The 23,330-nt window shown below is 35.3% G+C and overlaps 1 protein-coding gene across 2 annotated transcripts in view; it reads right to left on the bottom strand.

Moving 5' to 3' along the window:
* Positions 1–20,184, bottom strand: part of LZTR1 (leucine zipper like post translational regulator 1) — a 38,021-nt gene extending 17,837 nt beyond the window's left edge. For both annotated transcript variants that reach the window (XM_007435978.4, XM_088154211.1), the window contains exons 1-14: positions 19,923–20,184; positions 19,724–19,786; positions 15,313–15,369; positions 14,216–14,295; positions 13,675–13,783; positions 12,692–12,775; positions 11,586–11,643; positions 10,126–10,265; positions 8,223–8,424; positions 7,019–7,129; positions 4,708–4,800; positions 2,972–3,067; positions 2,032–2,215; positions 679–848 (exon numbers count right to left, since the gene is read on the bottom strand). In XM_007435978.4, the coding sequence (XP_007436040.1) occupies positions 679–848; positions 2,032–2,215; positions 2,972–3,067; positions 4,708–4,800; positions 7,019–7,129; positions 8,223–8,424; positions 10,126–10,265; positions 11,586–11,643; positions 12,692–12,775; positions 13,675–13,783; positions 14,216–14,295; positions 15,313–15,369; positions 19,724–19,786; positions 19,923–20,089 (1,614 nt within the window). In that variant the 5' untranslated portion in view covers positions 20,090–20,184. The remainder of the gene's footprint in view (positions 1–678; positions 849–2,031; positions 2,216–2,971; positions 3,068–4,707; positions 4,801–7,018; positions 7,130–8,222; positions 8,425–10,125; positions 10,266–11,585; positions 11,644–12,691; positions 12,776–13,674; positions 13,784–14,215; positions 14,296–15,312; positions 15,370–19,723; positions 19,787–19,922) is intronic.
* Positions 20,185–23,330: the final 3,146 nt, after the last annotated feature.

Below are 23,330 nucleotides of genomic sequence, written 5' to 3'. Positions count from 1 at the left end.
ATTAATTCTATGAATATGCAATATTTATAGAAACTACTTCTGAAAGATTCAAAATTCAGAAACAGCCAGTTTATCCCCTTCCCTTTAATTGCCAAAGTTCTTTAGCAGAGCCTCTGTACATGGGGAAAACATTAGCTTGCATACCTTCTCCTTTAGTTGCAACATCTACTTTTCTATTTTATTCAACTGATAGGATCAGATTCATGTATATACTTTTTATTCCCTAATAGCGCTGGAATCTCCCTTAAACAATTCAAGTTTGCATAGTTTACAGATACATGAACAACAGAAGAAAACTCAGACACATGCAACAGTGGGTAGTTTCATTCAACAAAAGTAGTTGAAAACTGATTGCCTGGAACCAGAATTTTCAAGTTAGTTTAAAATGAAACTGCTTTATATACAAAAATTCATTAATTACACTTAGACTTTTTTGGGGGGGGGTGTACCTTTAGAGTCAGTGTTGACTTCTAGAAACTAGATGGCCAAGACCCTGAAGTTTTCTTGGCAAGATTTCAGAAGTGGTTTTTCATTGCCTACTTCCTAGGACTGAGAGAGACTGACTGGCCCAAGGTCACCCAACTGGCTTTGTGCCTAAGGCAGGACTAGAACTCAGAGTCTTCTGGTTTCTAGCCTGGTGCCCTAACCACTTAGACTATAATTTTCCACAAAACCTACCTTCAGCTGATCTAGCTGAAGTTTGTTTGCATTTTCACATACAACAAGTACATTCTGCAGATCTACTGAGGCCTCAATGTATTGGACACACAGTTGTTCCAATCGGGATAGTTTGAAGTTAAGAGCCAACTTGTACACATCCATGATTAGCAGAACATCTTGCACATGCCCTATGCAACAATAACAAAAAAACCCAAAATCATTCCACATACTGCAAAGAATGTGACAGGTGTGAAAGCAGGCAGGAAAGAGAATTAAATTATTTGATTCCCAATATTAATATTGCAATAATGAGGCTCTAAAGGCCTATATTAAAATGCTGCTAAAGTATGTATGTCCCTTTATGTTAAGAAATGCAATACCGAGCAGTAAAATACAAGAAGAGAAAAACATTGTGATGGGAAACAAGGATAGCCTTCTTACAAGAAGAGATACTTATACCAACCTGAGTACCCAAATTGTTGGTGGATTCCGCAGGACTGAGCAAAACATTAGAGCTAGAAGCTATAAGACACTGTCTTCTTCCAGGTCCAACTTGTTCATCCAGCTAAGTATTTTCTATTCTGACAAGCAGTAGCACTCTAGATTCTAGTCACAAAAAATACCTTGCTAGCTGAATCTTTAAACTGGAGAGGCTAGTAACTTAATCTAGAAACACTGGCCTGTAAAGTATGTGTTCTAGGTACTGGGTATAGGCTTTTGAAAATTATCATTTAAAAACATGATCACAAAATGCTTTGTAAATAGGCTACCTACTTGGGGGACATGAACAGGGAGGGACAATAGGAAGGTAGTAAAATAATCACTTTGCTCAAGCCTTTACCTAAACTGGCTTCTCCCTGCCCAAGAGTGTAATATAGCAAAGTACCTGGCTTATCTCCTGGAAAGGTGTTTCCCTCTCCCTTTCTTTCCTTTTTCTTATTACTCCCTGGTATCTGTCTCCCTTTGAGCTCAAAGGCACAAATTCTCAACACTTCTCAGCTGAGAATTCATAGCCTCAACATTCAGCCTGCTATTGGAGGAGTTCTTAAATATTTCCTACAAATATTTCCTATCATGCAAAGGCACCTTTTAATGGGCAGCTATCACCCCTGATTGCTAAGGATTTCTAATGTACATTTTGCTCAATATTTCACAGATCATGTTGTGGACATGTAAGAAGCACAGCTCCCTATTCTGATCTTTTCTGTGACACGCAGGTATAAGCAGGTTGAAATCTGCATTTGGTTTTAGCATTATAAGCCTCTGGCATTAGTCACATGTTTTTTTTTTCCTTTATTAGAAAAAAGAATTCCAGAAAGAGACAGAGAAAATATGCACTATTTTTCTTAGGAAGCAATTCTGCTATTCTACCTTTGCGTGGGTATTTGATTTTGTCTGTGTAGAGAAACTGCATGAGCACCTCAAAGGGCTGAGCTTCAGCTTCCCGGATTGTCACTTCCAGCAGTGGCTGCAGGCGACCCAACTTTACATTGTTGCCTGCCATTTCCTTTTGGGGCATCTCTTGTCCTTCCTCATCAATCTCTTGCTTAGATTTCTAATAAAGAGAGGGGAAAGTCAAATTTATGCAAGCCAAATTATACTGCAAATAAAAGCAATTACACAGTTATTTATGTAATCCTGTGTGTACATAAATACTAGACAAATTTGCTTTTATTTTTGCTTCACCTTGTTATTAAAATTAGGATAGACTCTAATACAAATGGCAAACTAAATCTAACCACAGTATATATTTTAAGATTTACCCAAATATTACATCTTGATGTAGGTACTGAAAAAAAATCAGCAGTCACCTCTAGATTACTTTTTCATGAAAAGCATCCATGCCAATGGGATATTCATATGGCGTGTTCAACTATAAGGACTGGTTAACATGAAAGCACCTGTTAGCAGCTGTCTTTCCCTAATCAGCAGTATTAGTGCCCCTGACCCTTCCATCCATTAGTTTCAAGTTAAACATGTGCCTGGATGAAGGATACTTGTGGTTGGAGTTAATAAGAGAACACAGTCATTATTAAACTTTAGTTAAGCCATGGCTATGTTCTCTAGTTAATTCTAGTAACAATACCTTTTGTTGTATGCTTGTTAAAGTAAGGTGTCACTGTAAACAAACCACAAATAAGTGGACGGATAGCCTTGTCCCCGGAAGGGAGAGCTGATTGCTGCAAACAAATATATTCATTCTAACTAATTTTTATGGTTAAACATTCAGTAATTTACAATGATGGCCTAATTTATCCCAGAAGATAAATTGGAAAATGGGAATCCAATAACTATTTGTAACAAATCATACCTGTTTCAGCCTTTCTCTTGCCTGTGTAATTTTCTTCCTGAGCCATTTACAGCGAGCTGTGACAATAGCTGTATGCCCTCGGACCCGCTCTTCCTTCTGTCAGCAATGGGGAGACAGCATGGAAACGGATTGCAGGATTTTGCTGATAATTGAATGCTAAAACAATGTTATATGTTGGGAATGTAGCCAAAGAGAATGTACAGTTTTTGAATAAACAGCATAGTTTATTTTTCTTGAGAAAGACTGGTTACTTGATTATAAATTTACTTTGAGTGGTCATCTGAGCAATCACACATATGGGTTCTGTATCTGCACAAGGTCAATTTTAGGAAGTTTTACTGTGAAAGAGTTCTGAAAGATTATCCCCATTTTCAAGGGGACTATCTTCTATTCAGTTCTCATATGATAAAGCAGCAGCTATAAAATGGAAGCCAAGTAGAACACTGATGAGTAACAGAACCTGCAACAGGGTAGCCTGTGTGACTCTAAAACCACTCAAACCTCTAAAGATATAGGGAAGCAATTTGCTTTTCTTTATGTTCTCTGGTAATCATGCATAGAGGCAAAAAGAAAAGTTCACTTTTCTAGTGGATGAACAGATACTACAAAGCCAAAGAAATTAGTACTGTAGAGGCTGAGACTATACAGCAAGCCAATAACACAGTTCATCTATGGTACTTATATAAGCAGTAACTATCTCATTGACATCTTTCTGGAATCCAGATTGGTAATAACTATTTTGGGACTGAGGAAGCATCTGTTTTTGAGGTTCTGATAACTGTTCTTATTAGCTGTTTATTCATACTGCAAAAGCAGAGATGGCAAAAGAAGAACACATTTTTCACTTTCTCATCTTTCTTCTAAACATTAGGAGAAATTTCCTAATAGTATGAGCTGTGAAGCAACGGAACACACTGTTTTAGTGGTGAACTCATGTTCACTAAATGCATTTTAGCAGAAGTTAGACAGCTGTCTGTTAGGCATGCCATTGTAACATTTTGCATTATAAATCTTACACTGAACACAAAATTGGACTAGGTGATCTCTAAGATTAGTATCAACATTGACTTCATCTTCTAAATCAGAGTGGAATATATACCACCAATCATCTCTTGCTCTTATTGCACTGACTAAGTACAGCGAGACTTTTCTTTATCAAAGTAAGTAGGAAAATCAATTCTTTCCCAACCCCTTACCAGCAGTGGCCCTGTGTTTTTGTTTACCGGCAGTGGAAAGTATGGGCAGGCTGCATATGCTCCATTCTGGGTCACATAACCAAAAGGGAGAAAAGTTTAGAACAAAGCAGTTGCCAGTTTTCTAGGCTATTGCCCAACTGCTTCTGCCATAGAGATGCATTGAGGAAATTCTTAGGAAAAGAATTCACCATAATTTCCAGCCTGATCTGACCTATTTGCAACTCAGGCTTTCTTTTGCTGGCTTCTCTCCCAACACCAAATTTGGTCCCAGTCCAATTTCATAATTTATTTCTGACGTTCTGTTTCATTTTCAACATCTGCCTAAAGGAAGAGTTTAAACAGATTAAGATCAACATTGTTATTTAAGCTATCATAAAAATGTAGGAAGGGAAGTTAGTTTCCAATTTCTGTTCTTGATCAAAGGTCTACCAAATAAGTTGATAGAACGTTATTGATAAATAACAGATGAAGCTGAAGTATGGTACCACACATATTTCTGTGGGAGAAAACTGTTCAGCCTTGTCATTAGAATTCACTCACCTCCCCAAGCACAAATTCCAGATCACTGAATTGCCTGTTTTCCCATAGTCTTCCATAGTCATCATGTAAAGTACATTTTGGATAACAAGAAAACTGAAACCAAGAGTTAATGCTATGTTACAGTCTGAAATGGAAAGAAGTTTTATTGCTATGAACCAAAGTTTGGCATGAACAGATTACATAAGAGTGATTGCTAACTTTTTTTGTCATTAAACACAATATATTGGCCCATTATCTAAAGGATTTAACTCTCTTTGCTCTACAACAGTTTCATAAGAAATAGCAGTATGAAAAACTTTGACCTAATTCATATATACATGCACACATACTCATCATGTTATTCTCTCTTGGGGTAGGCAATGTTACACAGAATGCAGAAAATGGGTAATAAATAGTAGGACAAAGAGACTAAAGAAAGAAACTAAAGCTGGTTGGGTGACTTTGGGCCAGTCACTCTCTCTCAGTCCAGCTCACCTCACAGGGTTATTGTAGGGAGAACAGGAGGAGGAAGGAGCATGAGGTATGTGGTATTAACTTGTGTGGGGTGAGGAAAGATACAACCCATCCTGGGGACCTTGCTGGCACCTTGATGACACTCCCTGAGTTTATTAACATCTAATTAACATCAGCCTCTTGGAAATATCATACAGGAAGTTTGTTTTTAGCATATTTTAATTAATCAATTTTTATCTATTTTAATTCATGTTTATTGTTTTTACTGTAAACCGCCCAGAGTCACACTGTAGTGAGATAGGCAGTGACAAATTTGAAGTATAAATAAAATAAAAATAAATACAAATAAATGTATGCCACCTTGAGTTATTTATAAAATTAATAAAGGTGGGATAAAAAATAAAAAAAACCTAATGGTATGAGATAAGGTAAAGAAAAAGAAACAGTAATATAGATGGTTCCTTGAAATACAACCACACAGAGGCAACTACATGGAAAAGTTATGTGTATGAAATGTTAGCAGTTTATAACACAAACTGTTCAGAAGAGCCAGAAGTTATATTGGATAGCTTGTAATGTCAGAAGCTATTCAATTTTATACAACAAGAAAAATGATGGGAAAAGTGGTGGGAAAACAAAGTTTAAATATGAAATCATTTCAGCTGGATTCTAAACTTCTGTGAATGAAAATAATAATCCTTGATCTTGAAGCTTCCTCAGTGTAATAGTGCTAAGTTAACAATGCTCTCAATTTGTACATCAGATCTGAACTACCTAAAGACAGAAAGAAGCATTTCCATTATATTCCATAATGAAGATGTAACAAGCTCAGATAGAAGAATATATGCATTGGTAATGAAGCTTAAATAAGCCAACCAGGTATGACAAATAAATATGAAGCTGCTGTTACATTTAGGCATAATTTTTATCTGGCAAATTTTTATTCACAGAGATCCAAACAAGATATACTAATTCCAATATCATAGTAATACTCTCTTTCTGACCTGACTTGCTTAAAGCTTTCACTGTTGATATAACTCTTAGTACAGGTAATCCTTGCTTAACGACCAATCATTTAATGACGGTTTGAAGTTACATAAAAAAAAAAAATGCTTTACAACCTATACTTGCACTTACAAACAGCCCTGCTTAATGACCAATTTTCTGGTCCCTATTGTGGCTGTTAAGTGAGGACTACCTATATAGTAGGGTATTTTAATAATTTTATTTGGTAGTTGCTTATATCTAAAAGCAGTACAATCAGACAACAACATAAATAACAATGCAGCAAAAACAAATATTTTCCCCAGTTTTATGACATTATTTTGGAATTATTCCCTATTGTTTTTTATTTATTTGCCTTATTTCTGTACTGCCCATTTCCAAAGGTTGTGAGTGGCCACACAGTGATAAACATTACATAAACCAAAACAACTCCTTAAAAATAATGCATATACCCACTTATAATGTACACAACACCGATAAACCTATCAAGAAAATATACAAAATTATGCATCCACTAATTTTAAGCCTTACTTAGTCTGTTCTCCTCCTGCATTAGATGGAACAACCAATTATTAATTTTTTTTTATCTTATTTGTTTTTATGTTTCTAACTTCCTGCAACTCTTGATATAAGATGTAGCAGTCTCTTCCTGATTAAAGGGTCATGCTCCAAAATAGAATTCTATCAAGAAAATATTAAAATGTGCTGACATTATTTTATTTATTTGATTCAGGTTTCCCATGAGACAAATATTAAACATTAAAAACATTTTAAAAGTAATTGTTCACTGTCCAAACTTAATTAAACTAATAATCATTATCTTAATTGATGACTAATGCTTTCAATATATTACCTGAAATCTATACATTTCTCCACTTCTAATGTTATTGTCCACTGTCCCACCAAAGATATACATAGCATCACAGATAACAGCTGCAGCATGGAAGAGTCTTCCAGTTGGTAACTAGAAACAAAGAATGGAAAATACACTGTATTCCCATTACATATATTATGATGCACAAATTCAAAATGGACTAGTTTTCTCACTGGCGCTCTGGGTATTTCCTGGGTCTAAAATCACTTTTCAAGGCCTAAGAGGAAACACAGCTGTGGGGGAAACACACCACACATGCTGATCTGTTACCACACATACACATACACAGGTCAGTCCATACTTAAAAAGGATATTGCCTTTTTTAATACAGAGAGAGAAAGAGAGAAAAACATCTCAATCCAACATCAAACCAGGGAAAACTGTCAGACCCCTTAATACCTTACTACTCATGAGAAAGAGTGGGTATATCCCTTGAGGGATCAGGCTCTCACTTTGCTTACCCATCACAGTGTTCCAACTCTCACAAGTAAGCTAGCTGCGATTTAAATGCCCCTTCTCAGCTACCCTGCTGTTCATCCAGGAACAGCCCCAGTTCACTTCACACACACACATCCACACAATGTATACCACCCATTTCCTTAATGGATCTGGGGGGCTTACAAAAGTATAATAAAACAACAGAAAACTTCATTAAAACAAGACATAAAAATATAAAACTAAAGAACATTTAACATAGTCAACATTAAAACACTAAAAAATTAAAAGGTCTGGGTGGATAAGTACAGGTAGTCCCAAATTTAAGAACAACTTCCATTCCCAAGATCTGTCCTTAAGTCGAATTTGTATGTAAGCCGGAACAGTATTATTGTATAATATTGTCTAAGTAGTATTGTGTAATGAACTCAAACTATTGTGTATTTAGCTAGAACCATTGTGTATTTAATTCGAATTTTGCTACAGTAGGCTCCGTTCTTAACTATGGGTCGTCTGTAACCCGGGCATTCTTAACCTGGAGACTACTTGTATTTTTATTCACTTCCAAAGCTGTAATATAATAATCTTGCTTCAATTCTAGTGGTAATTTGTTCCATGTTTAATAATAGCACTTATACTATTTATACCATTTCTTTCTTACTTATAATGCTATTTTTCACGTATGAAATCAATTTGTTAAATCAGAGATTTTGCAAAGGTAATTAAAGGCAATTAATTGTATTTTTACCTCACTATCTGGACTTGGCTGGATAACTTCCCATGTCTGAGAGTCGACATCATAGCAATGAAGTTCATTAGGCAATGTATTGTCCGCAGCGCCACCAAACACATAGAGATGGCGATCAAAAGCAACCATTGTGTGACCATATCTCCTTTGGGGAGGAGGTGGAGAGCCCCGTAGTAAGTGTTCGGTAGGGATTCGTGTCCAACTGATATTTTAAAAAACAAAGAGCATTTATTAATTGAATTTTTAGAGTTTCAATTTCTAAAGCAGGGATGCACAAAGCTGCACCCAGACCCTACAATTCCTCCAACAGTTGTCATGTTTGACAGAAAGGGAAATTATTAAATATATGAAGGATAATAATCCCAATGTATTATTTAATGTATTTACAGTAATTAAAGTTGGTTTAAATTTAGACTTGCATCTAGATTAAATTATATTTAGTTTTTGCCATGGCTACACCAACTCAAAGGTGAAGTCTGGCCCTTACCCTGAAATGCTGTGCATCTTGTTTTAAAGAAATATATGAAGCAAAGCACATCTTCCTTTGTACGTTTGACTGATTGTTACTGATTGTTACTGATTGACTGATTTCTACCCTTCTTTTTTATGTGTACAAAATATTTTACAAATCGTTATCTTGCTTATCAGCTAATGAAAGATTTGGATGCAATCCCCAACTAGGAAGTAAGCCACATTAAAAACAATGGAAATTACTTCTGAGTAAGCATGTATAAATTTTTCCTGTTCTGTCTTTTCATTTCCTTACACTGAATGCATAAAATTTTAACTGAGTTTACAAACAATACATCCTTTTTATACTTTGCTATGTTAAAAAGTTTTAATTATAAATTACTGTAGTAGGTGTTCATATTATAAAGAGGATCCCTTAAACTTGTTTTCAGAAATAACACAGAGGTGCAACTCAGTCCATCACTGTAGAAAATGTTTGCCCTGGATTTTTAGATTTAGGGACTTTAGATTTCAGAACTCATCTTGATGGCTGATCCTATCAGCACAGCATAAGATAATTTCATAATGCCATAATAAAGGGATTCACACAGCCTTTTTTTTTTTTTTGCAGGTCATAATGTGTATACTAAATCTGATAATGAAGAGCATTCAAGCAAATGCCTTACTGAAACTGCAAAGCTAAATTCATGTAGGTCTACTCTTTTAATACATATAACAACAGAAATACAGAGGTAATCAATATTACTTTAATTAAACTAAGTGCTATAGTCTTCTCCTGTGACCCAGTTTCATGTTGCAGTTAAGGCATCAGGCTGGCAACTGGGAGACTGTGAGTTCTAGTCTTGCCTTAAGCACAAAGCCAGCTGGGTGACATTGGGCCAGTCACTCTCTCTCAGCCCCAGGAAGCAGGCAATGGCAAACCACTTCCGAAAAACCTTGCCAAGAAAACTGCAGGGCTAGTCCAGGCAGTCACCAGGAGTCAAAACTGACTTGAAGGCACCCCCATCCTTGAAAAAAACCTTTTGCTTTTCATTTTTAGTAGCATTTTCTTCAACATTTCCACTGAACATTTTCTCCTCATAACTGACAATTATCTTCTTGGTATACCCTATGGAAATGCATTTATTTATTAAACATATGTTTATGCCACTGCAATCAAAAAGGTTCTTGGCAGCTTAAAAAGAAAAAATACAATATAAAACATACCCAATACAAAAAATAAAAACACAATGGCATTACAACAATACAAAGAAGACAGAATAAAAAGACAGCAACATCAAATCAAATCAAATCAAATCAGGGGAAGGCTTTCCAAAACAGCTCAGTTCTCAAGAGCGTTTGAATTTAAATTAAACATTTCCACTAAATATATTCAAGAGATTTGTTTTTAAATTTAATTATTCAATTTTGCTCAGTTATGTTTCATACACACATTTTTTCTTTGAATTCAAACTGAAAAAGGTTATTGGTAATCTTTGCTCCACTCTGGCCAGAAAAAACAAACATCTTCTCTTTGCAGACAGCTACAGGAAAATTACAGCATGAAGGAGGAATCTCACCAGTCTGTTTAATCTGAAAAGCAACACCACAAAATAAATTGGAAATGTCTCGTGTTGAAACCTACAAATCTAAGTATTTCTGCAGATCTATCCATTATAGAATCACTGTTAATCTGGAGACTGATATATATTGTGATTTGTTGACACTATCAAAAAATAAAAAAGGACTAAACTTTTAAAAACCATGTGCTGAAAGCAAGGATATCTGTATATCCTTGCTAAAAGTAAAAATACATTTAATAAGCGTACTCCTAAAAGAATGAGGATTGCAATCTTAGTTCCCTAAGGTATAATCCAGCAGGAACAATATCATTTAAATGTAAAAAATTGCACACAGTTGGCTCTATAGAGGCAATGACTTCGTTCAAATGTGTTTCTCAAATAGTGTTATATGTTCAATAGCCTAATGTTCACCAAAAAAGTTTTTTAAAGAGTTTTAAAAATTCTATTGACCATGCTTAATTACTGAAAGGAAAGTCATTATATCAAAACAGTAATAACTTCACTAATCAATGGGAGGGTACCTTGAGTATTGCAGAGAGTATTTCATTTTGTAATAAATCTTGTGTACCAAAATATGTTTAACAAACTATTTTTATTACTACACCAAAACACATTAAACTGGATAGCTATTTAATCATAGTATAGGGTTCTAAACTGAGAATAACAGAAGCACAGAATTTGATGGCTACATAAAAATTAAAATAACTTAGATTCTCCCACCAGTACAATTCAAAATCAAACTTTTAGAATCTTTTTGGCTTTAGAACCTAAAATGTTATCAGTGTGCTTAAGTAACTCATAATCCTCATAGTTACGAATACGTACTGGAAGCATGCTGAGACATTTTCGGTCAAATCTGAAAATGTTATCATTGTGTATTTTCACACGATTGGGGACTATACACTCATAAATTCAGCAAAGGAATATATTCTAGGTCCTTTGGCAAAGACTAACACTCTCCCTTTCTTCTCCAAAATGATAGGGGTAGGGAGGTGAGACTTCCTGCTCCCAGCAACTTAAACAAAATCTAGGACAGCTGATCTCCAGACCAATGTACAAATTAAAGTCCAATACAAGACAATTAAGTCTTACGTCCTCAATTAACACAGTGGGATGTCTTTACAAGTAAATACACATAGGATTAATTATGCTACATGAGTTTTGGAATAATGCACCATGCTGCTTTTAAATTTCTCTTGAACGTTTTAGAAATATCCATCCCCCCCCAAAAAATCCATCTCTAAATAGATTAACCTTAACTCTCACTGAGGAATTACATTTTAATCCAACATTTAACAATATTAAAATTAAATATCAATAGTCTTCTTACCTCTTCCCAACAAGTTAAATCTTTGTCTTGTAAACTAATAGTCCACATATCATTTAATCTGTATTGAAGGAAAAGACATCTTTTAAAATACTTCTGGGAATATAACAGTAACAGCACAACCTATTTTTATGTGAAGGAAAATTTCCAATTTGAGGCCCTAACAGATATTAGAAATGAATATACATTGCAAGTCCCCTAACAGCTCAAAATGGTAAAAACTAATGTTCAACACTAGAGATCAAAGGAGACTTTGATGGGATTTAGGGGCCAAAAAAGGATTTAGGCACAGTGTGCAGCCCTACAATCCCTGTTGTCCACCTGTACTATAAGCTATTGTCATATCCAGAGCTCCAAGAGAGAAGGCTTGGATGTTGCCTCAGAATTTATTTCCCATCTCTTGTCTTCCATACTGGGAAATTAATTCATGGGAGAATCTGAAGGGACTTGTTTGAGATGGGTTCCAGTTTGACTGTAAGGAACTGATTCCAAGCTCCCAAATATGTTCAAACATTGTAGAATTCAATCATCTACATCAGTGTTTCTCAACCTTGGCAACTTTAAGATGTATGGACTTGCAAGCTGGCTGGGGAATTCTGGGAACTGAAATCCACATATCTTAAAATTGCCAAGGTTGAGAAACATTGATCTATATTCTTAGCAGCCCTGCATAAATTTCTTTAATTCTAGGAAAGAATTATACTGGAGAGACAAGCAAGTACCAGAAGTCAGGGAGACAGTAAAGAACTTATTATAGTCTTCTAGAAATATGTTTGGCCAAATATTATATATTATTTCTAGTTAATTCTCTCCAGAAAAAGAGGCTCCAGAAAATGAAAACATATTTTTTCAATGAAGAAACATATGTTAGAGCAACTTAGAGTTCATATGATTTATTTCAATTTAAGTTGCTCAATAAACTGCAAACAGATTAGGCCTTCTTAATTATGAGTTTCTGAATGTCATCATAAACTGACAGTAATCTAAAATACTAATAAGAAATTTAAGTAAAACTATCTTCATCTTATCAAATCAAGAGCCTTAAAAACAAGTGGTCTTATAATTGTTAATAAAAATAATCATAGCCTCAGACAAATAATGCATCTTACCGTGCATTTCCATCATATCCTGCAAAGATCCACAGTTTATCACTATAGACTGTTGTACCATGAGCTGACCGGGCAACTGGTAATCTAAAGTAAAGACAAATTTACCAGTACCTTAGCTGCTAATACAGTTACACAAATATGACAAAAGGCTGACTACCTAGACGAATGAATACCATCAAAATCTAACTATTTGGGGAGTAGTTAAGCTTTAGTACAGCAGCACCATATACTTTTTCTGGCTGCACGCTACAAGAGTTCTTTACTAGAATACAATAGTTCCTCCAGGTGTTTGGGTCAAGCTGTGAGATATCTCCAATCTGGATGATGCATATTAGATTTGATGATGAACATATGTTTTACCTTATCTGTATTATTACTGATTACTGTTTTAATTTTATGTTATCTGGCCAGAGTTGCCTTGGATGGCTGGATGGATAAATAATTTAAATATCAAGATTTTGGTACTCATAGCTTAATGAGAGTAAAAACAAACCAACACATTAAAAACTCCAGATCCTCTCTCAGACTAAACAAAGTGCGCTTCAGTTACAGTTGGATGTCAACTGAATGTTTGTCTTTCCGAATCAGTGAAGTCAAACCATAGAAGTAAGGTTTTAGATAATACTTATTAAGTATATAAACCAAGAGCTGGCACCTTTGAACAGCCTAACGTTTTTTAGTTTTAGCTTGATCTGGGGTCCTGGCTAAATAAAAGCAATTGCCCTTTATTTAATATTATCTGCAAATACAGCCACCAATTCCTGCCTTTTATTGATTTTTATTCAAGCAAAAGGATTGAGAGAAGTGCTCTGCTACTATAGTGGATTTAATGCTATTACTGTTTATCAACTGATAAGGGCCAAAATTCTGAAAGCTCTAAACCATTTTACAGCCTTCATAATTATATTCAAAATTACCAGTCTAACTGCTGCTCTATGAACCTGTGCTTTTTAAAATATTTATAGTAACACATACACTCTTACCTTCCTTCAATCTTCCACTCAGTCCACTGGCCTGTTGCAAGTTTATATTCAAAAAGATCATTTTTGTTCTTCAAGTTGGAATTGGAATATATATCTCCAGTATAGCCACCTACATGATAATAATGTTATGGTAAATGGGACGATTTGCAGAGTTTAATAATAAAGGAGTTATTATTTATAACATGGCAATAAATATGGTTACATAAAGCAAACCAATTAATGTCAATTGCTTTATAATTCATAAGAAACATACATGACATCCAGAACTTGTAAAGTCTATTTTGTATAACTTATACTGATTTTTTATTTACTGTATGTTTTGCGTTATACATTTGTCTGATTCCTGCACTATTTTCATACTGTTATTTTTTTCTCTTGTTCCATATTGTTTTCAGACCTCACTGTGACACTCATAAAAGTACTCTATGATGACATTTATCAATTCTTGCGTCAATGCTATATAGTTTTGTTAACTCTTCACGCTAATTCATTAAGATCCCCAAATTGCACATGGAACATGATTAGCTTTTTGATAACTCACCAAATACAAACATGCTGCTTCCATAAACTACTGCTGAATGGTGATACCTAGGTGCTGGTGGGGTCCCAGTAGTAAAAGCCCTACGTAGTACAACACACAACAGTACGTAGAAATACAAAAACAATAGGTTTAATTAATATGGTACTTTAATCAAAGGACATGTAAACACTGATGGTAAGTGTGCATTTTTAACTTAATGTCTTTCATAGCAAAGTGGGCAAAACAAACCAAGTGTAGATCAGCAAGGGTTTTCAGCTGCCTGCCGTACAACAAAAAAATTCTTTTCACGTCCTAATTTCCCGAACAAAAGGGGAAATATTTTCATATAACTTTAAAAACTCAGTTCTGGTAATAAAATAGGGATGTACACATCCTTCAAAAGAGATACTTCAAAATGCAAGGCAGCATTTATGAAGCACATTTTTTTGAAATATTAAAGCATCTGTTCTTTTTTCCAGATGTCTGTGGCTCTTTTGGAAGCTGCCTCCAGCTGTCTCTACAAAAGGGTGCAGGTGTAGATACTTTGCTTCACATATTTTCCAGCTCTGCTAAAATAATTTTCCTGGGCTAGGCATAAGATAGATAGATAGATAGATAGACAGACAGACAGACAGACAGACAGACAAGGCACCGTATGTCATATTTAAATTAGCAATATTAGTTCTTATCTATTTGATGAATTTGCCGGTTATATGCTATTGCTCCTGCACATAACGTGTGACAATTTTTAATATTTAATCAGAAGGCATTTGGGTATATCACACTTGCTAAAATTCAGTGATAGTATATTTTATCATGTTACCATTATATAACATACAATCCTGAATATATTTAGTTACAACAAAGTATAGTAAATGTATTTAAGGTTATATGCTCATTCTGTAAATGTCCTTAAAAAAAGTTCAAAATTGTTTTTCTTTCTATCATGCCTCACCAGTCATTTAACTTATTTTGACTTCAAATCAGTAACAGACAACAATAAAGTATATTGCCATAATTAAAAAATAAATAAAATAATCTCTCATTTTGTCAAATATTCAGTTCTAATCCAATTAAATGTTGATAATATGAGACATTCACTAGAAACAGAAATGTACCTGCACCAAGAACAGTCCTTCACATCAAATCTTAACAGGTCGTTCAACATAGTTTTCCTTCAAAGTAAGGGAAACAATATATAAATGTATGTTCAGAAGCCACAAAAACATTATTAAAGAAGCTTTATAGGTGAAAGAAATTTACTAAAATCTAACTATTATTTGGTTTCTAACCATTTTTCAATGAAATGAAAGATAGAAAAACGGTAACTTCTTTAACAATTATTCTTATTTATATTAGGACAAACCTTACAAATAAATGCAATTAATGGTACAAGAACAACTATTTGTAAGTTGGAACTTTGCTCATTTATCATACTTATTTCCTAAATGCCTCAAGCATATATCTTATCTATGTTTTTAATAATTTGCCTTGAAAATGACACAGTACTGACTCAGTAAAACTGCACATTTTTGCTAGTAACACTACCACTTCCTTTGAAAGCTGTAATGGTCTGATGACATAAACCCCTTTTTAGTAAAATTTAGTATCTTCAAATATTTTCAGGACTAGAAAAGAGTTCAAGGCTTAGAAATTTTACGTATGTTGGTAGAACTTACTGGACTTAATCGTACAACTTTCTGAAATGACATATACATTCTAGTTAAAGGTCTATTACTGTCATGTTGAATAGAGACTATTCTGATTGAGGCAGAAGATAAATCAGATAGCTAGATAGATAAATAGACTGTTCATATTCTAGACTGACTATCTTGGGTATTCCTGTCACAATTACTTTATGTATATTACATATGATCACTATTTCCAATCAGTTAAATAACATTCACATTTTGCACTAGGACCTGGCCACCATTTAGGATTACATTCATAGTTACCTCTTCTCTGGCTGGTGTCAAGTCTAACTGCCCCTGGACAGTATTGTTTAGTACTGCCAGAAATTTTACTTCATTGTGACAAAAATTTGCATATACTGTCTATGTGAATTAAAGTCACTCAGTACAGCAATATTTTCTTTCACTTTGCTTCTTTGAATCAATTTTGCATTGTAACATCACCCTAAGCTTTTGACCATGGGACAACTGAATATTTCCAGTATTAATATACTGGGTTAATACACTAATATATGGGCTAAATATTATTGCCAAAGCAATTTTATAGAGACAATTTTGGAGTTTTTATCTGAGGCCATGCCCTCCAAATATATGGAATGATTTTGGCCTCAAACCTTCCTGTAGAGTTTTCATTTAGAAACAATCATCTAATTTTCTTCATTATATCAGAGTTTCTATTCCTGTAGCTTTACAAGTTACATTAATTTTATTGACAAATGAGGTAGTAGATAACTACTGAACAACACTAAAATGCAATAGAATGCACTTAAACTTTTGGATAAGAAATTGCAGAAATTAGCATTATTTGTAAAATTACCTTAATGGTTAGAAATTGAAAACTATTCAGATACTGATATATTTATACAAACATGGTAATTATTTATAAACTTTGAAATGCTAAATTTCATAATAGAAACCAACCATATATATGATTGTGCTTTAATTATTCATTGTATTTCCCATATATTTTCTTAACTGATACACTTTTAATACTTTTAATAAAAGAAAAAAATAGATTCTTATAATGCCTACTATATCTATTATCCCCTTTGAAACAATGTCTTCTTCATTTTCACTCAGAAAATGAAAAACACAGAAACAGTTATAGATGGTACAAGTATTTCCCCCTAGAGTCAGCCTGTTCAATTAGCTATCATATTATACTATGTACTTGTAGCATGTTTTCTTGACTTTCCTCAATGGTTCCAAACAAAAAGCTTCTAGCACTACCAATCAAAAGTCATTCTGTAATTTTAAAAAAAAAGTCAGTTTTGGAAAACATGCAAAGTTTATTAGTAGAAAAATGTTCTTCTCATAACATTTCAAGTTTGAGTCAGAAGAGTGCACAATAAAAGCCTGGTTTTGAAGCAACCCATCTGGGAAAAGTATTTTCTGAAAAGTTGTACAGCATTACAATTTTTTAAAAGAAATAAACAAATTTTCTAACATAAAAAAAATGACCATCATCTCCTAGAAATGATTTTTTATGACTCCTAGAATGATTTATTTCAGACTATTCTGCTGCTGTTCTCTTTCCTTTAGGGATCAGTTTAAAAGCTGCTTTTCCACTTGATGTTAATAGTTTGCCTCTAAGAATCAGCTACAAATCAGTTAGCCTGCAAGCCTAAATACTAAATAAATAGATTGATCCCATTCTGTTTCAAATGAAATTTATGAGTTTTAAACAAGACCAGTTTATTCCAAAATGTTGATAAACGACAAAAAAGTCTAAATTCCTCTTTTTATGATTGTCTGATCCACACGTAGAAATCTCCTAGCTTCAGTTGTATCACTGCATCTCTTTACAGAAGAGCTGGCACATAGAAGAAAGCTATCTTGAAAGTCCTAGCTTTCAATTTTCTACCTAGCAATTTAAATTTAGTTTCCAGGATCTCATGACAACATTTCTCTAAGTTCTTAGTGTAGATATGGACCACGACTATTGACTCCATTTCAGCATTATTTTTTCAGCCTAGATGGCATGTACATCAGCATCATTTACAAGAGGAAGACAAATCTTCAAGATACCATACAATCAGCTGACAATTTTTCTACTAGTCAAATTGCCCATAACCTAGATAGATATCAAATGCAGAAGACATTCTTCTGTAAAGTAGCAAAACATTAACATTAAATTAACATCTGTTAATTTCCCAAAGCATGGGATCCCCTATAAGGGATGATTTTTCATTTTCTTGAAGTAAAACCTTCCTTCTTTTGACAACAGAAATTCTGTGACCTTGCAGGTAGAATGCCTGTATTATATTCTCAAATCCCTCTTGCAGTCTCTTTCTTACCTTTTTCTTCTGGTCAGCTAAACTGATCTTAAGGAAACAGTTTCCTGAAAGCCAGGAAATCACTGCAATCAATTCACATTGTGTCCAGAGACAGACAGTTGGCAGTCGATGGAACTGATAGTCTTGCCAACTAGAAGAGCAAATATTAACTAATACTACTACTCTGCTATCTTATAAAATGATGCTAAGAAGGCTAGAAGTTATTATGCCCATTTAGCAGGGGATACCATAAGGGAAAGCACCTTATAACTGTTAACGTTGTCTAATGCTGAGGGTGTGTATAACCGGGGAGGGAATCCGAAGTTTTTATCTTTGTATTGCTTGGTGGTTTTTTGTTTTGCATTTGCAAATCCATCTGGGATTTACTTTTTTGGGGAGGGTGGAATTAAAAACCCTTAATAAATAATTAACTACCTGTAAATTATGTGGATATTGATACAATATCTCTACCCATCCTACCTGATCTGGCAGGAGGAGCATGCTCCGGGTACTGTTGGCTAGGGAGGATCGGGTGGCAGGGCCCAGAAGGAAAGCCTTTTCTGCTGTAGCACCTTCCCTTTAGAAGGGAAATCCCCCTGAAATTAGATTGGACCCATCCCTGCTGGCCTTTTGTAAGGCCTTGAAAACTTTTTGTGCCTGAGCCTAGGGCCCTGGGCGTGGGATAGAGCCTGTCTCCTGGCTGTATAGATGACTGGTTTATTTTTTATATTGTGTATTTTATGTACTTTATTATAAGTTCCCTAGAGTCATGTAAAAGTGAGATGCGCAGCTATATAAATCAAATAAATAAATAAATAAATGTCAAAGATTGTATGATCCTACATCGTTTGTCCCAGCCTGTTATTCAGCACAGCTTTTCTTGAAGGAGAAAGATTGGGGGGAAATGGGCAGGAAAGGTGGGGAGGCAAAGCACAGAAACGCTTAGAGATGCGCTCATCACTTTTGGGTACTCCATGGCTTTCTTCAAGAGGAGAGGGTTAGGCATCAAAGCACAGCCATTCTCATTGTCTTTGGCCCCTTATGTGTTTCCCTAAAGAGAAAGTCACAGAGCAGCCAAAATAGAGCTAACTTGCCAGGGACCAGAGATTCCCCATCCCTGTTTTAAGTGGTTAGCAATGCTCCTGAGAAACACTCAAGTCCACTTTGCCTTTTTTTGTTGCCAACACTTTTTCCTAATGTGAAGTTAGAAAAAAAATTGCTCTGTCTAGACATATTTTCATGGCTGGCAACATTTTAAGAGGAAGCTCCATTGCTGTAAACATTCCTGTTTCCATTGCTTCTCTCTTTTCTTGCACACGGTACGAACTGCATGACAGACATAATTTCCTAACACGAGATAAAAGAAAGAGTCCCCCTCACCCCCACCCCAATCTCTGCATCCTCGTCTCAGAAAACCTTGTCTGGTAGAAACTTTTCTTGTCCCATTGTTAAAAAGAAAGCCGTCTTAGGGAGCGGAGAAGCGCAAAAGGATCCAGCATTTCCGTTACGCCTGGGGAGACAGGAGGGGCTACACCCAAGGGGAGAAACGTAGGGAGACTCACCCGTTATCCCCGCCGAAGACGTAGATGGCATCTCGATAGGCGACCACGGTGTGCTTGCTACGGCTGGAAGGAAAAAAGAAGACAACCCTGGTTTACATCCCTTCCGCAATCCGCCCTCTCGTCGGTGGCCCCTACGCGCTGTCCAGCCCCACACCGCGCCGAGCTCCCCGCAGACCCCAAACCCCCAGAGACGCCTCACCGAGCCCCGACGAATTCATCGCAGGGCGGGAGGCGGCGCCACCGGTGCACCGTCTCGAAGGGCCCGAAGTTCAGAGTCAGGTATTCGACGCTGTCTGAGCAGCTATGGTCAAAATCTACGCTTGGCGCCACCTTAGACCGTCCGCCCGAGTTGGCCGCAGCCGCCATGGCCCGCCTTTTGCTGTTGAGAAGGAAATACGGGCGACAAGGACACCGACCAAGACCGAACGTCAACTACAACTCCCGACATCCCACAGCCTCGCCGAGACTTCTGACCGTGAAATCCGACTACAATTCCCAGCATGCCATACACTTCCTGCACCAGTATTACAAGGCAGATCATCTCATTCTATACTTTATATTCTAACGAAACATGTAGTTCTGATCATTGAGACACACACCCCCTTTCAAAGTACGTGTTTCAAGTATGCTGTAAGTGGCAACGACAGCTAAAACAAAGGGTCAAGACTTAAAAAAAAATAAAAGCTTGTGAGCTATACATTAAAATTGTGATTCAGGGGGCCCAGAATGAACGTAAGTATTTGGTTTATAGTAGTGTAAGCAAAAACAAAAAACACCTTTGTTAAACAAGAAAAAAAGTTCTATAAGTCATTAGAAACAGTTCACTTTCACAACTTTTCTAAAAGGATGTCAAAGACCTGGTGAAGCATGTGAAGAGACATCAAACTTAGTAAATCTTCTATTTGCCTTTTCAACGAAGTGAAACCACCAGCTGAAAAGTTCAGCAGAATCTAATCAAAGGGAATGATCACAAATATTTTATATCAACATAGGCCTTCCAGTGCTACCATCTAACAGTAACCAAATAAAGCCCTGAAAAAATTATGAACAGGATAGGGCAGAAAATGTTAAAAACTAAATCAACATGAGCAGATATTGCTATCAATATTGTGCTATTCCCTTATATATTTAAAACATTTATATATATAGGTCTGCCTTCAAGTCAGTCTTGATTCATTAATAGCTAACAAATCATCTTATTGCAAATATACATTCTGTAGATACTTTTTATCTTGTATAAAGACTGTATACAGCTAGGATTGCATTAAAACTATCCTTAACAAAAGTTATTTATGTATGCAACAATTTGTGGGACAAAGATTGCAAACTTCTCACTCAGATGGAAGCACCACAGAATTCAAAATTGCTGAACATATTCACTCACAAGTTGTTTTAATTTGACAACTCAATTAGCAGCATAGGAAACTGGTAACACGCCAAGATAACTCTTGTACAAAGTACATGTATAAGGTTTTCTAGCCCAGAATCTATAAATTCAAATGAGACTCTAGACCAAGGTTTTTCCAAAGAAAGTACAGCTTTTATCTTGGCCAAGAGAAAAGCAGGGTGGACCACTCTCTGTCCTGCTGGCAGAAAGAAGACAGAGAACAGCCACACCTTAAAACAGTTTACAACAGCTTTTACACCTTTTCTGTCATCAGAAAGCATAATAAAGATGAGTTTTTACAGCCAAAGAAACTTGAACAGAATACATTATTCTCCGCCCTTATTTGTTTATATTAATTCCAGAATATATTATTTCCCTCCCATTTGCTTATATTAATTCAAATGGGTTCCCTTCCATGAAAGCCTCTAACTCTTATTCCTTATAAGTCCCTGTAGATCCCTGTTCTGGGTCATTCTTCCCTTTTTCAGGCTAAGGTCTAGCCGTGGGAGGCACTTCCTTATTTTCGGAGCTAGCATGGTTCGCTCTGGGAGCAGGGAGGAGGAACGGGGAAGATTGCAGACATTTCCCCTTTTCAGGAGCTTTGATATGAGCAAGCAAGACATTTGGCTTTTAGCTTAACCACATTTCCCCATTTCCTCTTATAACCTATTACCATCAGCCTAACCTCTACATGCTCAGCGTCTTGTAACTTTCCTGAGTTCCCTGTTTGCAAAAGAAGCCTTTCTAGTTTCCTTAATAGCATCTAGACTGACCCTTAGCCACAGAGTCACTAGGTCAGCAAAAGGTTGAAACACAAAAGGAAAACAGGCAGTTAGTCTAACCATTCCTTACACATGTAATAGACAACCAAATACCCAAAGAGTTGGGAGTTTCTCTTTACTGGCTATGCTCAAACAGAAGCTGGACTTGCTAGTTAAATAGTTCTTCCTTGACCAGCTGAATCAATGATGCAGTCTTCTGAATGGGGCAGCAGTTTTTCTCATTATTTAAAAACATACTTGTACAGGCATGACTTATGCATGTAGAATAAAGTGCAATGTTTGTACATTTATAGGATTTATGTCTAAAGACAAAAGATTTATGAACAGCTATAGCTCATTCTAAAATTACTTTTGATCTTATGTAATCTTTGCTCCATATATATGAAACCAAGAATATTCTTTGAACATATTATGTTTTTATTAAAAAACAGGGAAGCTGCTTGCATTTTCCTTCATTAAAATCTGGCGTATTTGTAAAGGATCCAATATTTATTATAGCAATAAAAATGAGTTAGTCTTAAGTCCATCTTAGTAAATAAAGGTAATTTTAATATTAGTAAGGTTAAACTATAAATATGAAGAGGACAAAAGCTTTCTCTGGTACCCTTAGTAGTGGTTTTAATATGTTACAATAACAAAGGTATATTTTTATGTACTTCAGATCCAAGATAACAAGTTAATTTTTACCGTTGTTTTATTTCAAAGAGTTGTCATTTATGGACACACTTTGGAAATCCTGAAGAACAAGTTAGGAAACAACAGGGCAGACCATTTTAAATGGAAAAGATTTAATAATACTTGGATCTTTGCATTACAAATTCCCAAGTTGTCCACTTTGAGAGGAAAAAAGCCTAAGGCATCTATTTTAACTATTTGCCCAAATATTTTGCTCAGACAAATAGAAATAAAAAATTAATAAGCTGCGTCATAGATTTTTGAGGTGTCCTTTAAAAAATAAGGTCAGCAGATCAGGTAAATTACTACTCACCTAAAATAAAATATTCCAAATTCAGCTTCAAGTTAAAAATGATTTCTAAATTATCTAAATCTTGATTAACTCCAATCAAGCTACAAAGGTATAATTTCAGTTGATAATGGACAAGAATTCTTTTTCAGTGTCCAACATAAAAATATATTAGTAATTTATATATTAGTAATTTTTCTTTATGCAAACACACATCCTAAAGCAGAAATAATTAAAGACAGTTTCTCAGCAGTTGTGGAATGCTAAAATTTAGTTTCCATTAGATTTACTTCATTCATAGGAGAGAAATACTTACATAGTTGCTTTCATACATATTGTCTTTGTCAAGGAGGTCAGAGATATACTATGTGTCTAACTACTTATCTATAACTCTGTGCAAGTCCTGGCTTTTTGATGAGCCAGAAATGCTTCTTGTAATAGGCATTTAATAGAAGCAAATTTCATTTAGTTTCA

This window comes from Python bivittatus, unplaced genomic scaffold, assembly GCF_059951505.1.
Source record: "Python bivittatus isolate LINGU-HERP-01145 unplaced genomic scaffold, Pbiv_v1 ctg000700_np1212, whole genome shotgun sequence".
Lineage (NCBI taxonomy): Eukaryota > Metazoa > Chordata > Lepidosauria > Squamata > Pythonidae > Python > Python bivittatus.
This window is presented reverse-complemented; position numbering and strand designations above follow the sequence as displayed.